Genomic DNA, 18655 nt, shown 5'->3' with positions numbered 1-18655 from the left:
ATGGGGGAACAAAACATATTTATCTCTATCTCTCTTTATTCAACTTAAATTATCGTTGCCTTGAAACATTTTGGTAGTTATAAATCGAAAAGACCATGACTCGAGGCAGATTACTGATAGCCTCGAAACGAGATTCACAGCTTAATTCGCGCCACAAACTGATTTCACGTATCACAACAAGGTTCATAAACCAAAATTCCCCAGCAGTTATGGAGGTTTTTAAAGTGATTATCAACATTTGGAACGAATACGGCGCGCAGTTGTTCTTGGTTGTACCGTCAGTGTTGGGGATCTACTGGATCGGGAATACGTTATGGTCCAAGTACCGACGCCTTCCCCCTGGGCCAATAGGTGTACCTTTGCTTGGATACTGGCCGTTTCTACTCTTTTCTCCTGAAAAACATTTGAAAGAAATTGGGGAAAAATATGGTTCTATCTTTGGGTAAGGCTTGATTTGAAAGCTTCGCTTTAGCATATAATTAATTTCGTATGTCGTTTAAAAGAATCAAGGTGGGTACTAAATATTTAGTGGTGCTTAACGACTACGAAACGATGAATGAAGCGTATCGCAAAGAAGCTACTAACGCCCGGCCGGACATGGAATTTTACAACTTCTCAGAACACGATAGTAAACTCGCTGCTTTGTTTCTTAGTCCACAGGTCTCGATTACTTATGATTTTTTACGGTGGCATTATAATGTAGACCTGGCTGGCATGAATGGACCCGAGTGGAGAGATCACAGAAAATTATTCGTTGGATATTTAAGAATTCTGTTTAGAAACGAACCGGGGATACAAAACCTTCAAGACATTTTGTTCGTAAGTCACCTCATACGTTTTCCGGGCTTTCTGGATCACCATTGTTTTTCAATCAGGAAGAAGTTAAGGATTTGATTCAGAAAATCGACGGCAAAGTTCAAAACAACGAATCTTCCTTCAACGTCCGAAATTTGCTAACAGAAGCCACAAACAATGTCCTGTTACGATACTTGTTTTCCGTCAGCTTGCCATTCAGCCACCCTTTGACCAAGTCTATGGAGGATCAACAGAAACCGCTTCTCAGACAGATACTACCATTTACACTTATAAGTGGTTTTCGGGAATTACGTTGGATTCTTCGTCGCATTTTGCCTTCGCAGCGTGTTTTGAAGCGATCGTCGGCAGAAATCTCTAGTTTTATACAGTAGGATTTCGTTAGATCCCATTGCCGCTTCGTTAGTTTATTAATTATTTTGTGTAAATTTTGAAAGGAATCAAATTGACAAACACCGGGAAACTCTGGATCCTGAAAACCCTAGAGACTACGTCGATTACTTTTTGATCAAACAAAAAAAGGATCAGGACAATCCCTCTTATTGCGGTAAACACTTTTTGGTTTCACATCAACATTGAAGGTGAACTATTGCTATGGCTAGATGGCCGTTGGGTGTTGTTGTTGTCATTTCCTAAACATCTCATAACATTTTGTCAGAAACACCTATCAATGCCGGTCTTTTTTAAGTATTTTTACTATGTTACTATCGGTAAATACCTTCAGAGGTGATTTTAAAATCGATTTATAATTAGTTAAATATTTCAGACGAAATACTGAACAACAATTGTCAGATGATACTTCTGGGCGGTACTGATACTACGCGGGCATCTCTGGAATGGATGTTAGTTTTGATGGCTAAAAATCCAGATGTCCAAGACAAAATCTACGAGGAAATCCACGAGGTATTTGGCAAAGAACAGAAACCACGCTGGGAAGAACGCTACCTTCTACCTTACACCATGGCGACCATCTTCGAGTGTCAACGATGGAAAACCATAGCACCATTTAGCGCTGTCAGATTGTATTTGTCGCTTATATTTTTGTAGTTAGTTAAGTGTTACAATGTCTCTTTGACTTTTAAGGGCTTTAGATGATTTTACGGTTAAGGGATACGTCATTCCGAAAGGATCTCACATCGTGAGTAATTTGGTGGCCATTCACAACGACGAAACCTACTGGAAGGACCCGTCGGAGTTCAAGCCAGAACGCTATTTGGATGAAAACGGAAAAGCCAATGTGAACCAGAGACTGGCGGCCTTTTCATACGGTAATGATCCACTTTAGAAATTTCCTGTACCATTTCTGATGGAACGAATGAACTTTAGGTAAACGTGAATGTCCCGGATCACAACAAGCGCTTATGGAACTCTTTTACGCCTTGGTGGCCATTCTTCAGAAATACCAAGTCAAAGCCCCTCCGGGAGGAATTTCTCTGAAAGAGGATGATGGCCTTGTCCGTGGTCCCGTTTCGCCGGTGCTACGCTTTGTTGGTAGAAGCTAAATATTTGAATCTGACACATTAATTGAAATAAATAGAGAACTTAATTTACGGACGTATTCGTTTTTGGTCACCGAAAATACGCAAGGAAAGAAATCGACTTACATCCGATCAGAAACAAAAGCAAATACCAATGTCAGAATTTGATATTAGTTTTATTGATATTCCAAATATTCAAGGCAGTGTTAGAATCAACAATTTAGAATGCGTAATGTCAGCATTTTATTTTCCCGAAATTTGAGCATCGCCGAAAACATGACTTTCTGACGGGTTATCTCGAACCATGACCAACAATAACTCAAAAATTATGTAAAATCAAGTCGCCTTCCTCTCGATAATACTCTTATCGGGAACTTGTCATTCGTAAGAATCACCACCAAGGGTTTTTCGAGGAAAATAGAAAAAATAAAAATATTCCGATAGCAATAGTACCAGAAGTAAAAAAAACTTAGTTTTCAGACAGCTTTATCTATCATACTAAGTGAATTTTCAATATGGGATGTCCCTTTAATTGACGTTTTCCAGTTTCGTGAAGACGTGTATATCGAATGTGGACCCCTACAATTCCTTTGTCCAATTTTTGGCGGTAATGAGGGTGGGCTTCATCTCCCCACGTTAAGAAAAGTGTCTTTTAAAATTTTGGCACTCTCCAATAACTTTGGTTCATTTACTTCTGATAGTACGATTATAGCAGAAACTTTAAAACTTGGCTGTTAAATATAAATAAAATCGAGCTACCTATAGCTTCCGCTTTAACATTAAGATCTAACTTGATTTCTGATTTATAAGCAAATAATATTTGCAATCATCACAACCAAATAACTCCAAATTCAATGTAAAACAAAAAAATCTTTAAAATAAATGTCGATGAACAAAGCTTTATCAGCTATTTATGGTAGAGAGCTGCATTTAAAGAAAGAACGTTGTAATTCCCGCCCACAAAAATTCAATTCCCATCCCATTTCCATCCAAGTTTTATCATTCCCCACAGGGGCGGATTAACCCTTTAGGCGCCTCTAGGCACAGAAACATTTGCCGCCCCTGGGCATTGTCTAACGGGTTGGTTAGCTAAATCGGGGCAAGTCAGTAACTTTGGCCATGGGGCTTTATCAGAGTTTTGGCGACCTTAGAAAAATGGCGCCCTAGGCACGTACCTACTCTGCCTAATATTTAATACGCCCCTGATTCCCGATCATTCCATTCCCGTGACCTTTCAATTAAATCCATTCCCATTTCATTACAAAAGTCAAAAAGGCCCAAAATATTTTATTTCCCAATTCCTTTTTAAAAGAAAATATTTTAAACTATTTTTCAAGGTTTTCATGCAAAAGAAGAATAGCATATACTTTAGATGGTTTTAGTTGTATTCTGCTTTTCTCCAACATTCTTCCTTGTTTACTAAAACTTCGTTCGATTATTGAGCTTGAAGCCGGTATCGAAAAAATGCGCGTATATATGCGTTTCAGCTTACAAGTGAATGTGACGTTGGTACCAAAAGTGATTGACATGTATCTACCTCGTCCTTCCTACTAGCATTTGTACTTAGGTCATCCAGTAAATGATAAAATATATCCGTTTTCCTGATATATTATTGACAATTTCAATAATTTTTCCTTTAAAAAGTCATTCGTTACGTTCTAGCTTCACGGGTTTTCGCTATTTTTGAAAGCGGTTCCGAGTCGGAGTCAGCATCAACAATTTGGTCATATTAAGGCATCAGGTCGTGATTTAATTCATCGAGGATGTTAATGATTACCTCGTTGATCTTCAGAAATGGCTTTCAGAGTAGGGGTATAATAAGAGTTTAAGGCCATACACTTTCACTAGAAAAGTGGTGGTGGAAGTAGTGGATGATAATGAAAAGTAGCGGATGATAATGAAGCAGGATTAACGTCAGACATGTTAGACCTCTTAAGATAAGAAAACACTATATATATGAAGTGAAGTCGGTTTTCAAAACTACGTCATACATTTAAAAATATCTTGAAATATTCTGTAGAAAAGATTTCGGGGTAGTGGTGGAAATGTAGTGGGGTAGTGGTGGAAATGTAGTGGGGTAGTGGCGGAAATGTAGTGGAGTAGTGGCGGATTTTTCCCGCATATCGACGCGTTTTACGCATCGTTTTTCGGCATATGTCAGTAAAAAAAACATAAATTAGTGTCCGGCTTGTTTGTTAAAGTAGTGGAGGTGGTGTATGTTACCGCGGAGTAATTTTTCAAGGAATTAAGTTTTAGTGCCTAGAATAAGTCGCGAATGTATTTGAATTTGGGTGGATGTTAAACGTAGTAATTTTATAACCAATAAATTAGTATGAAAAACGTATCTTTCTCGAGTAATGTAATTGTACACGTAATACCCTATGAAGACCGGGTGAATTTCCATATACGTAATATGACAACCTTCAAAATGTTAATACGTAGAATTGTATAATCGAGGGAAATTTTCTCCGTGCAAACGGGGAATATATCGTCAAAAAGTTGGCTTTATATATAAAGCGAGATACAAGAAGAAGAAATATGATATTGAACAATGCTACAGCAATTTAAAAATCCCATCAAACCTGCTTACTATTTTCTCGTCGTGTATCCCGCTGTAGTAAAAAATAGATACATTTCATCCTGTCGAATACTAGTTGTTGTTTAACTGAACTGCTTTGAATAACTGGAATTATTCATACCCAAATATAACATAAACAATTCAAACACTTATTACTGAAATATTAACGTAAGAAAAACCGACACTGTATCACACGTTATCTTTACCCAACCACGGCCCCCTGCACGCGCTCACGCTGCTCGCGACGATAGCGGCCCCGGCGATCGACTGAAAATTGCGAAAGTGAAATTAGTTAACTTTTTTCCTACATCGACCTTTGGCGCTGACGTAACAACTAAGAAATGGCTGGAGTATATGGCGAAAACGTTCCAATTTTTAGAGTTTCATTAATTATTACTAATTGTGTAATTTTAGGATTATAATTTCTTTCCGTAATCTTTAAATTACTTATTAATAAATAAGTAAAATACGTTTGGATATTTTTTAAATCAAAATACGCGCCGAGAAAACCAGACAAAGAAGACGCTGTCGACGTTAATAATGTAAACAAAAGAACTAGTCATGTGTCCGCTTATCAGCTGTTGTTTTTCGATTTTATTCTTACAGTTCTTTGATAGTAAGTTGTTTTAATATTTACAAAGTTAACTTCAATTTAAGTAAATAAGTAGTAAATGTAATGCAGATTATAAAACTAGAATATTATTTTTACAGTTAACAAAGTTGAAGATTGCTGAAAATCTGTGTATGAGACATGTAAGCATTCTAAATCACACTCACTAGTCTCACTCACAGTTCACAATATGGTTTAGGTCTAAATGTAGAGATTCCCATTTTTTTTACCATAATTTAAGTTAAAATTGGTTTTTGTTAATTGCTTTTAAGAATCTCGATAACTTAGTAGTTCCACGCTCACATTAAAGTAATCAGCTTTTTTCAAGTAAAATTCATCAAGATTCAATTAAAATTACTGGATGATGTAGGAACATGCTGGATGATGTAGGAACATGCTGGATGATGTAGGAACATGCTGGATGATGTAGGAACATGCTGGATGATGTAGGAATATGCTGGATGATGTAGGAATATGCTGGATGATGTAGGAATATGCTGGATGATGTAGGAATATGCTGGATGATGTGGATAAACATTCTTTTCGTTTCTGATGGTAGTTATATTCGAATTTGAGACCTAATCGTATATTGGCTCATATGTAATGCCACCAATTAAGTAATAGGTAGTGACGTACATCTGGTTCCAAATCCTACGATTACGCATTAGCCTCACAACAGACTATCATTAACTGAAGTTCCTTAAAATGCAAACCACAAACCAATCTTCCATGTGAAGTGTATGCTTCGTTGACTACAAAATCATTCCTAGAGATGCTCTTAATCCACAGTTTGCATAAATTTTCATCAGCGGGTAACTGATGAAATGACACTTTGGTCTTCTTAAAAGTAGATGAACACAATGGAACAGAACAATGCTGGTATTTTTTAAATGGGTAATTTGGAGGGGCAGGTCACTTCCTTGATTAACGACGCACCTCTCAAAAGATTAAATCGTTATTATTTTGATTAAATTCAATTTAATCACGATTATGTTGATTAAATAATGTTTAATTAATTAATATAATCTTTAAATCTATTTAATCATGATTAAATGATTAAATCTGATATAAATGATTAAATCTGATATAAATGATTAAATCTGATATAAATGATTAAATCTGATTAAACAATTAAATCTGATTGAAACAATTAAATCTGATTAAACAATTAAATCTGATTGAAACAATTAAATCTGATTGAAACGATTAAATCGTGATTAGTATGATTAAATCGCGATTAGAAATTAGAACGAGAATCAGAATGATTATATTGGTGATTGGAATGATTATAATTGTGCGTGATTTTATCGAGCTTATTAGAATAATTTACTAAGTGATTAGAATTATTATTTCGTATTTACCGCGCTCGATAAAATCTCGATTCGACCGATTATATTGATTAAATCGTGATTAAAATGTTTAAATCATAATTAAGTTTAAATCTAATTAAAATGTTTAAATCTGATTAAAATGATTAAATCCTGATTAAAAAGATTAGATCCTGATTAGAATGATTAAATCTCGTTTAAAGCGTGGTTAGATTTTCTAATCTTGATTAATTTTTGTTGAAGAAATAAAAAACAATGAAGATATTTTGTAACAAAGTTATTCAACAGTACTAGTCCGTTCTTACTAGTCAGTTTTCTGTTGTACTACCATCGTTTCATTAATTGCTATGTATATATATATTTTAACCAAGTCGAAAATAAACCGTTCATTACTTGTAGCTGATGTCACTGGATTTATTTCGGTATCTGCGCTCTGCTCCGTGTTGCTGTTGAAAACTCCAACAATTTTTTTAATTTTAATTACGCTGATTTAATCACGATTACCTTGATTTAATAATTTTACTATGATTAAGACGCACCCAAAATGGAAGTGACCTGCCCCTCCCGGTAATTTTCACTTATTAAAAAAACAGGATGTAACGCAGCCAGGGTAATGGCATTTGAGCAAATATTAATGTTTTATCTTATGCAAATTATAAAGAACAAAGTTTGGTGAATATGACAAAAATTATGAGCAGTTATCATAATTATAGTCTTAAATAACTACAAAATACAGTTTTTAATAACTTGAAAACTCATTGCCAATACAAAACTTAAACCATTTATGGTTAGGCTTAGCAATAAAATGTTACCACTCAAAATATTGAAATATTTATTAAAAAAAAATTTTTGAAATGAAAACTTACATACTTAAAAAGTGTAATTACTAATTGTTTGTTACAAACTTCTCCAAATTCAATAAAACAGTTGGAAAAAAACTTCACTAATGCAAATTCATCGCCATTGAAACGTATGTTAAACTTCCCGCCTCTTTGATAGATTCCGGTTGTTACACCAGCGTTCCAAGCGACGGAAAATCGCTGTCGCGAAAATACATGGGGAGGAAATTCTTTGCCGGGGCCGCTATCGTCGCGAGCAGCGTGAGCGCGTGCAGGGGGCCGTGACCCAACGCAACTTAAGGAATATTGGCTTGGGAAATTTTCACTTTCCTAAAGAATATCACTATAATATTCACGACTTACCTAATTTACCCTAAGTAAAAAAACTGTAACATCTCCTATAGAAAATAAAACTATTTTTATAATTTTTATACAGATTGCCAAATTTAACGTAGAAAATGAACACTGAAATAATAATGAACAACCGATATTCTCTATCATGCGTCTATCTGCCTTTCAATTTTATAAGGTGCTATAGGAAAAATGACTATTTAAAAAGCTTTTACCACGAGGCTGAACTAAAGTTTCGACACACTAGCTGCCTAGCATAGAAATCAGGTCTTGTAAGTTATACATAAGGAGAAGCAACTACATAGAAATCTCAAACATAGTTAATGACTTTAGGGAAGTAAATTGCTGGGAAATTTTAAATGATTTGTTGCAACATCGTTTACAATCGATTTAGTAGTTTTTTAATTAACTAACATGTTTCATAATTTTCATTTTGCCAAGTCCACCTCGATTTGCCAACTCTACAAAGCTTTCTCTTAAGCTAGAATGAGGGTGTGTTTTAAATGATAAAGAAGTTTATAGTGAAGTCCACATTTTACGGGGTCTAAAATGTAATACAACGTGAGCCTTCCCACAATGGAACTGTATTGGTTCACCTAAATCATCTATAATATTAATCTCTATAGTCTTAATATTATTACACACGACAGGTAGGTAATGAGGTTGTGAAAATATTTTTGTAGCCGTTTTTCCGTTAGACTGAGCTTTCCCTTCGACGCTTATGATTCTTAATAGAGGTTCTAAACTATCTCCGACAACGCTATTTTCAACCAGATCAGAATGGACGAATAAGGAATGTAATCCAGCGTCCATATCAACTGGGTAGGGCCGGGGTATATCATTGAATTTAAAATGATGAAATGATTCTCTCTTCTATCCTTAAAACCTAGTAAAATCGATAGATCGGGGCCAATTATAGCTTTGATATTCGGTTGCAATTTAACTCTAATTCGATTAGTATAATTTAAATAAGCGAATGTAACTTTACCGTCTTGGTTGTGGACGTTCATAAAACGTAATAGTTCTTCTGGGGTTTTATAAAAACCCGCGGGATCTTCAATTTTTTTACCATATTCGAGAGGGTCTTTAACTAGAGGGTTATCGGACATTTTATCATATTCGAGACGGTCTTTAATAACCAATAGATTAGGTTTTCGAACGTTATGCCATGTCCGAGGGTAGCTTATTTCCGCTAACCCGCAACTTCGTACTGTTCCTCAAATCTTAACGGTTCAGCCAGTGGCGTAGCTGATGGTCCGCAGGGCCCGTGGTGCGGGGGGGGGGCTCGAGCTTCGGAGGGAGGCCCCACTAACCATAAATAAAAATTAAAAGGGGGCATCATAGAGATTTTTGCGGGGGGGCCTCTGAGTTCTCAGCTACGCCACTGGGTTCAGCTAAATACGTTCGAAATTTACCAACGCTATTATCTTTGTAATATAATGACGAGGAATCTAATGGTAGCGTTACGTAAAAACTCATTTTAAATCCACTTCTTGTATCCAAGAATTAAATGATGGATCGTAATCTTTCCACTTTAGATACAGTTCTACACTGCCATCTGATTTTTTCATCTTTTTTATTACTTTTCGATAGAATACCCCTAAAATGGGGTTAGAATTTAAATCCACCAGCTTATATACATGTAGGTCACGTGGTAGTCTCTCGGATATTTTAAACAATTCGGTAGTAAAATTCGGGTTATATTTCTTATCAAAAATTGATAAATTTCTATTTATTCTACAAATGTCGCCAATTTAAAATGCGTATGTTAACGGAGGAAAAACATTTACCGAACCGTAAAGATTTTTCCATATTTTAGCAGAGTTATCTAGAGTAACTTCCACAGGTTTACATTTAATTGATCTGTGATAAATATTGTTATAAGCGTTTATAATATCATCTAAAACATCGATATATTTAAGGGTGTTATTCTGTGCGAAATAGCGATATAGACGTGATTTAAAACTTCTCACAAACCGACGCCTTCATTTCCGATCGGGTAGCGAAAAAGTTTATGTTCCTTAATTCTTTCTAATTCACTCTGCACTTTTTGACAAACAAATTCGTTTCCATGATCACTTTGAATTCTTTTCGGTTGACGACCTTTTTCAAAAACTTTACGTTACACTTTTCTTATTTTTAACTGCTACCGCCATACCGTGTTTGCAAAATATGTCGATGATACATAATACGTTTATGTAATGTATATGTATCCTGCTTTATTAGAAATTGTTTTACTTTTTCCAATGAAACCTTTTTAACCTTAATGTCGAGCTGAATTATAGAGCGCTCGAACTCCGGCGAATGACCCCGGGTCTGCGGGATTAGTATTCGCTAGCGAAACGGGTATAGGCGGCGCCACAGTCGCTACCCCTGCAGCTTGGTTTGTCTGCGTACTTTATTGATCAAAACAAACGATTAATATAGCGGATTGTAGGCGCAGAGGTGGCATAAATTGCGAAGTACCTTTCTGTAGTAATACTGCCCTTAAAAATATTACAATTCGAGTAAATGGTGAGAAAAGAACGTTGGACTTATCGTTTCACAATTTTCCGAAATGCAAAAATCTTTTAATGTGTGGTTAACTAATATAAAATCAAGGAAGATGCCTAGTTAGTGGGCACAGATTTCCAGCGCCCATTTTAAAGATAAAGACTTTTTAGAAAGAAATGGTGAGACACAAATTTTACTTGTTATTACTGATTTTAAAGTTAATATTATTAAATATATATCATAATATCTGTCATTTAGATGTAGAGAATTCAAGAGACGCATGAAACGCAGTGCCATTCCAAGCAATAATTTACCATGTAGACTTATTACAAATCCAATGTAACTAAATGAAAAGAGAGGACCCTACGTTTTGTGAATCGTTTTAAAGGTGATCTGTTTTATTATATACTGCAAAATAAGGAAATGCTAATGAATTAAAGTAATTTTAGGTCAAGCCGTTCGATTGTCATTATCGCTGGAAAATATTACATTGAGGCCCACAAAATTATGCGTTAAAAGGGCATATTTTTCTATTTTGTATTGGACCCCAATTTTCCTATCTTTGCCACCCTGATGGTTCGGTATGAGTTTTCGAGTTGATTAATAACATTTCGACTTTCGAGCTATTGCCGCAGATCCCAATATGATTAAAAATAATACTGTAAATTCAAATGGTTTTTATTTTTAATACTTATTTGCATATCTTAACATTTTATTCACTTCTATTGTAAGTTCTAATTAAGTGGTTTCTTCAATGAATTTAATTGCTTTTAACTTTGAATTAATTCTATAATACATTTGTTTTTGCCTTTTTAGTTAACATGGCTTTGAGTAGAAAATTCATAACATAAATAGTTCAGTTCATTTGTTATCTACAAATACTAATTGGCCAAAATTTAAAATAGGAACTAATTTAAAAATATAACTTTCCTTGACTAGAAGTGTAAATTTAATTATAACTTTTCTTTAACTAGAATCTAAAATAAAAATTATATATTTGGACAACGTTTTCTTCAAATATTGTCAGTCTCTCTTAATATCAATTAAAAATAGCCCTTGAGAGAATAGACAAAAAAATGAAAAGGCCTAGCTGAATTTTTCCATAGTAGCCTCTACAGTCGTTAGCCAGTAGATTCCTTCCTTTCCAACTTAGTTATTTTGTGTCACTGCCTCTTCAATTGATATTATCTTCGCTACAAATGGACTCTCCACAAATATTTCATCCAGACTAAAAGCTAGAAATAAATTTTTGTGACTAACTAAGTGACCAAATAAGAGTACATAAACCTTTTTGAGCCAGGCAAATTTAACCCTCGCAACTCTAAACATTTTATTACCATACAATACCGAAGGCACAGTTAGTTCTTTTCCTTCATTTTACCCCACTTCTAAAGTCAGAAAGTTGGGATAGCTCTCAGTATCTTTATATATAAAATAGACCAGCAATTTACTGCATGTTTGCAAAAGCCTGAATTTCTAGAATAATAAATAAAACAGGTTACATTAAAGAATTGGGTTTTAATAAAAAATATATTTACCCACTATTGCATGAACAATGGACCTTTCAATGCTGCGTTTTCCATCACCAACTTCAAATTTTAACTTTTGTTTTAAGCATCCGCACACCTTATTCTATGGATCAAGAGTAGACTACTCTCCAATATACTTAAAAATTTCAAGCATGGAGCGATTCACAAATATACCAAATAAAATTATTTAAAATACATTATACAAAATGCTGAAGCTACTAGTCTATGAAATTATAACAATCTGGGCTTGTTCTAATGTGAAGATAATAATAAATTTCCTACATATCTTTAAAACTTTCAAACTGATCCCTTGTATGAATTCTCCAAGGCCTACTCATAGTGTTATTAAACTCGAATATTTATACTTATATTTACGAATTCAATACCTATTGACAGTTCAAAATTAATAAATAAATGTCGTATATACACCTTTGTTAATACAAAACATTAGAACACGCTTTAAAAAATATGCTAAAATCGTTAGTAAATCTCTGGTAAAATGTTTTAATTGATGTTATAAAACGCGCATTTTCGCTAACGCCATTACCCGTATCATGGGCCAAATAATGATAAATCATTATTTGGCCCATGCCCGTATCACCCAAATATAGTTCTAGGCAGTGTGACTAGGTGGCGCAGCTGTAGTTTTCGGTGGCGATACATTATCGGGTAATATCAGAGAGGGTAAAGTCGCTTCGCTACTGAGAGGCGTCTCTTCCTATTCCCGCAATGTTAAAATTTCGTTACCAGTTTTTGACGCACGCGCGAATAGAAGAAATTACAAATGAAGTTCAGGATCCCACTACCAGGGTGCTACAGGGTGTCGTTAGTTAAATTTTTTTAGAAGATTTTTGTTACATCCGCAATATGGAACCGATTATTTTCTTATTTCTAAATTCTGATACTAAAAAATTTAAATAAAATGTGAAATGGTTGTTTCATGTGAATTTATGACGCAAGTAAGTACAACTAAATATTTTTAAATATTATATTTGAATATTGAAGTGTCAATTCTTTTTAACAGCCTAAAATAATGGGAAACATAAATAGCCAAGGCCTAACAACAATAACAATAGAAATTAATATATTGGAAATGAAATAAGATCAAATAACTTAATGAAAATAAATAAGAAATAAATATATAAGATAAAGCTTCGAAGTAGTTAAAAAAAGACGAATATGAGGTATGAGTTTAGTGCTGTATCTTCATCAATTTCCTGTCCAGTCTTTTCTGTGTCTTTTTGTAATCATGATCGAGATTTCAGGGCACTGTGCATGCAAAACTCAACGAAGAAACTTATCATGTTTTGAAATACAGTCGGACATGTTGAATCTATTGATGCTTGAAACCAAGTCTTGTCAATTCGACGTGTAATAAATTTTTCCATACGCTCTTTGACATTGGCATGTGAGATAGTAGTTTAAAGCTATAGTATCAAATACCTCATTTGTTTCTGTAATAAACTTAAAAAAATTGTCAGTAGGTACTATAAGGCTACCAAAAGAAGAGTTCTTTGTTGTTTTGAAAAACTTGAAGAAGGAGAGCACATTTGTAGGATCAATAATTGGATTGTTCTTTTTGAGTTGGCTGAGGCAAGAGGAGCATTGGTGGTTGGAAAAACAGCGATGGATTAAATATCGTGATATATAGCTAAGGACATTTTGTTTAAGTAGATTTGGACTCTCAATTGAATTGCATATGCTCTGTTCGAATGTGTTTAGAAGATGATGACAATTGCGTGTTTAAATCTAAAGTTCTTTTACCATTGTAATTAACAACTAAAGTAATGTAATTTATTAAAATTATTTATTATTGAGATAGACAGTTTCAAATTTCAATTACCATTTTCTGAATTTTCGCATGAAATACTGTTGGACAAAGTGTAATTATGTTCATCTAGAACATTCAATGTGTTTTCCTCTGAAATTGGTTGTGTTGCGTTTGTGACCAACGCGCTTTCTTCCAACCCATGTTCATATGTCGCGTATGGATATGCTATACATTTTAGTATATTAATTGTCAGTAAATTTTTTAAACCACATTAAGAACCCTTAGATGTTTTTCTTTATACTTCACTAACTGTACTGGAAAATGAGTAGTGTTAATAAAATATTGTTGGCACAGCTGATGGTATTAGACTATTTTTAGTTTTAATATTCATAAAACTCGTCAGTGAAATGATTAGAGCAAAACCTATGGTTAAAGTGTAGGTATTCCGTTGTTTTATTTGTCAGTTTCTCGTTTTTTACATTATCCAACTATGATAGGGAACTGAAATTTCAATAAGAAAGTTAAAGTAAAAATAAACCTATGTAAAAAACGCGTATTCACCGTTCTTTTTCCCTTGGAAACTTGAAAAATGATAATCGAGAATTCTTATTTTTCGTATTAGAACAATTTACGGCGGAACACAATGGTCCAGGCATATTTAAAACATTTAAAAACTACTTAAAATGTAAATTAAAAACGAATCAATTTTTGCGTCGTACTAAACTGAATATTGAATCGCGCGCTAGGACTTCCGGATACGCTTGCAGCGCCATCAAACGTTCGGATCCTATGGGCATTTTCGACGAAAAAAATAAATACGGATTTTTGAACGAGAGACGCCTCTCAGTAGCGAAGCGACTTTACCCTCTCTGGTAATATTTTGATGTAATGGCATGTAACGCCGAAAAAGGAAATTAAATAATTCTAATATTATAATAACTATGATGATGAATACAGCTGTGATAAGTTTCGGTGATTTTGAAAATTATTTAGTGAAATAAGCTAAAAACCCTGAAGACACGGTTTCTGTACAACCTTCCATTGTAAGCTTATAATATAAAATGAGAACAAATTAAAAGTTAAAATATTAGTTCTTATACACTCTTTTTCGCGGTCTTTTCGACCCCTCTTTTTGGCCGCCCGCTAATCAGCCATTACCTGGAACCACCGGTGGGGGTCTAGGCTCGGGAAAAGACTTGTAAATAGTGGATATTTTTAATTTTTTATAATTGAACGTTAGAAAACTGTCTTAACAACCTTCCATTGTAAGCTTATAATATAAAATGAGAACAAATTTATCAGGTTAATATTTTTTATTTAGTATGTATCCAAGGTCTTAGAGGACTAGGTGAAGATGAAGATAACGTCGAACTACTTGGCGGTGTATGAAATACAGTGAATGTTTTTAACAGTGCCAATCTTACAGGATTTTTAATTAAACGTTTTGAAATATTGGACTTATGAATACCCTCGTAAAACTCTGTAACTAATATAGGATCAATTGCCGTTCCAGGTGTTTTTCTCACAGCATCATACAAGAGATCGATTATATTATATCCTCCAATCACCTGTCATCGAATAGAAAGCTCTGAGTTAACGATCAGTGACTGAGATAATTTCTCGGCACTCGGCCTGAGCTGGCTCAGTTTTGTTCTCACTATGAACAAGATCAGCTGACTTTTAATTTAAAGTGCTCGCTCACTGCAAAGGATTTTCAAAAATTAGCGCTCGCAATTTTTGCCCATCTCTGCCTAGCACAGGCGGGCTCCAGACCTCGGAGGCCAAGTTAATGGGCGGAAGCACCAAGGAGTTATAGAGCGTGTGGATAAGTTTTGGCTGCGAAAGAAAAACGTCCTACGTGTCAGGCCGGTGATGGAATTAAGTTTTTTTGACAACTCGTGTTGTGTGCTTACTAAAAGTTAAAGAGGGATCTATCCATATTCCCAAATCGCGAATGGGAGCGTCATGCTTAGGAAGGGGGTAGTCATCTATGTGATAACACTCGCGGGGGTTGTTGGTGCCCAGATAGTTGACACCACTTTTATGGACGTTAAATGACATTCCGTGATTATCCGCCCAAGTTGACGCTAACGCATGCGCGAGTTTTGAGTCATCCGCAAAGAGATAGATTCGAGAGTGGTCCTCAACGCGTGGTAAGGAGTTTATGAAGATAGAGAAAAGGATAGGTCCAACACGCTAAGCTTCCTTGTGGAACGCCGTTGGGATGCGTTAGTGGGGGGGAGACCTGAACTTGAAGGACGACAGAGTGATGCCTATCTGAGATGAAGTTAGTGAGCCATTGCAGCGCCATGCCTCTGATACCGGCGTCACGTAAGGCCCCAATGAGACCACAATGCGGGATGGTGTCGAAGGCCTTGCTAAAGTCCAGTTTGATCACGTGACAGGCTTTCCATCGTCAAGCCAGCCGGTCCAATCGTTGTTTGCTTGTAGAAGGTTGGATGTGCAGGAGTGTTTGGTCCTAAACCCGTGCTGGGAATAGTGTAAGAAATTCGAGTCGTCAAGATGTTTTCGCAACGGTTCGTCAGCTAATTTCTCGCTAATGCTGGCGCCATGGCACGTGCTGTCAATTGACCTGAAGTTATTGGGATCATTGCGGGCTCCTCCCTTGTGGATAGGAGTGATGAAGGCTTGTTTCCAATCCTGCGGTACTATTGCAGACTCGAAGCTTTTGGTTTTGATCGTGGAAAGACGGAAATCGAGGGATGCCGCGAAACATTTGGCCATGAAGGGGTGAAGCCCATCCGGACCAGGAACTTGGAATTCATTAAGAGCGAGCAGCTGCTTAAGGACCAGACTGGGGGTGGAGATAAATTCCAATAGTGCCGGACAGGTGCTTCCTGGAGAGATGAGGGGAGGGGATGGAGCTGGGGGTGTTGCGCGGGTTGAAACAGCGACGAAATGGTTATTCAAGATGGCGGCCATATCATATGGCGACGAGGTTAAGGACCCATCTGGACACTTAAAATCAGTCAACGCCAATTTGAATTTCCGTAGATTGTTGATGTGACTGTAGAAGGCTTTTGGGTTTGTTGAGATCTTGTCCGTGAGATTGTTCTCAAACTTACGTTTGAAGTTTCGGGAAGCATTGATGGAGGCATATTGCGTGCCATTTTATAGGACGATTGGGCTTCCTCAATTTGGGAATCGGAGTAGTGACGGATTTTGGTGCGGACATATCGTTTCCAGGCTTTGGTTTTATGCCTGGTTTAGATCGTAATCTTCTACACAGCATACAACTTGATACCACGGATTTGGCCAATTGACGGCCGCAAATAATCCAATAACGACTTCTAGCCTATGTTAATGTGTTTTGAGTTCCAGAATGAAGCACTTGATGGTGACTTCTTGTCATAAGTAGTTTCGATAAACTTTGTTTGTATGGCAGTATTATTAGATTATCAAATCCGCCTGCTCAAGACGTCTTCCGACGCAACAAAAGAAAATTTCTAAAAATTGGTAGGCCACGTGTTCTGCAGTTGGCCTACCACCAGGATATTTGCGCGGCGGGAAGTAAACTTAAAGGAAAACAGGCAGAATAAATCCTAGGCCTTTAAGGCCTCAATTTCAGACCTATATTCAAGATGTTGAAAGGTCTGAATGCACATTATTTCAGCTTCAACCATTTCTTTTGCTATGATGGGTCCCGTCTCGTTCTTAATTTTCCTGGTTTTGTTTACGAATCGAAGTACGAACGCAGTTATTCTGAACGCTTCGTTAACGCCGCTATAATCGTTTAGTTCCATGAGATTATGCGGTCCATTTTTTACTTCGCACTGGATAGTAAGGACCATTCAACTTCTTCTACTGAACCGACTTTAATGTTCTCTGGTGCAATTGTGAGCCACGCCGATTTGTTTTCCACACGCCATGTTGGTCCCTTCCACCAACACTGGTTCTCAAGCAGTTCCGTCGCCTTCATTCCTCGAGTCGGAAAATCCGCTGGATTATCCGAACCTGGACAGTGTCGCCATTCCTCAGCTTTTGTTCTTAACTTCTGCTACTCGGTTTTGTACAAATGGCTTCCAAGAGTCCGCTGGCACTGGCAGCCTCTTCGACGAACCAGCCAAGGCCTATTGAAATTTGAAATGCTTTCAAAAATGTAAATAACGCTTACTTTTGGAAAATAAAGATGAATTATAGAATCGGAAGATAAGAATAAGTATTATAAACACTGGCTCCATTTCAAAAGTTAGTTATTTTCGAATTTCAAACCTAAACGCGTGTACGCTCGTATTTCTCGCCATCATACTAACAAAGAATTTTGGAAGGGACGAGTTTCCTGTTCGGAAACTTCCTATTTTGAATCACTCCACGAAAGACTATCATTAACCGAATTCGTTCTGTGTCATACTTATGTTTATTATCCACTTATGATAAAAGTAAAAAATAGGAAGGAAAAGGACGATTTTAGAAATTCGATAGGAGAATGTAAAACCGAGGTCCAGTGGCGGCGCTAGGGGGTATGCCAGGTAGGCTCCGGAGCTGTTCACGGATAACGAAACGATCAACGATTTCGAACGTGTATTTACGTCGTTGTAAATTTTGACGAACTCACGAGTGAGTCGTGAGTAGGTGTTGTAAGTATACGGGTACATACTTAATTGTGTATGTTTCTTGTGATTCCTAACTTCGTATACTGGTGGCGGAAATGTATTGCTAAGTAGCCTACTTTATATTAAAAGTTAAAATATTAGTTCTTATACACTCTTTTTCGCGGTCTTTTCGACCCCTCTTTTTGGCCGCCCGCTAATCAGCCATTACCTGGAACCACCGGTGGGGGTCTAGGCTCGGGAAAAGACTTGTAAATAGTGGATATTTTTAATTTTTTATAATTGAACGTTAGA

General features: G+C 36.1%; 1 protein-coding gene and 1 long non-coding RNA gene across 2 annotated transcripts; both read left to right on the top strand.

Moving 5' to 3' along the window:
• The first annotated feature begins 209 nt into the window (after positions 1-209).
• LOC149923003 (cytochrome P450 2U1-like) lies at positions 210-2315 on the top strand. The gene is made up of 8 exons (XM_090162336.1): positions 210-442; positions 504-628; positions 704-819; positions 876-1183; positions 1251-1360; positions 1580-1835; positions 1897-2081; positions 2140-2315. The coding sequence occupies exons 1-8, from the start codon at positions 210-212 to the stop codon at positions 2313-2315; spliced, it is 1509 nt and encodes a 502-aa protein (XP_090018462.1).
• Positions 2316-12895: 10580 nt separating this feature from the next.
• Positions 12896-13756, top strand: LOC149923002 (uncharacterized). The gene is made up of 4 exons (XR_016477349.1): positions 12896-12978; positions 13044-13203; positions 13285-13390; positions 13501-13756. It is a non-coding gene; the product is annotated as an uncharacterized LOC149923002 (long non-coding RNA).
• The last annotated feature ends 4899 nt before the right edge of the window (positions 13757-18655 follow it).

Source organism: Leiobunum rupestre, chromosome 11 (assembly GCF_980474605.1).
Source record: "Leiobunum rupestre chromosome 11, qqLeiRupe1.1.hap1, whole genome shotgun sequence".
Classification (NCBI taxonomy): Eukaryota; Metazoa; Arthropoda; class Arachnida; order Opiliones; family Sclerosomatidae; genus Leiobunum; species Leiobunum rupestre.
Note: the sequence above shows the minus strand (reverse complement) of the source record. Positions and strands in the feature narration are given on the sequence as shown.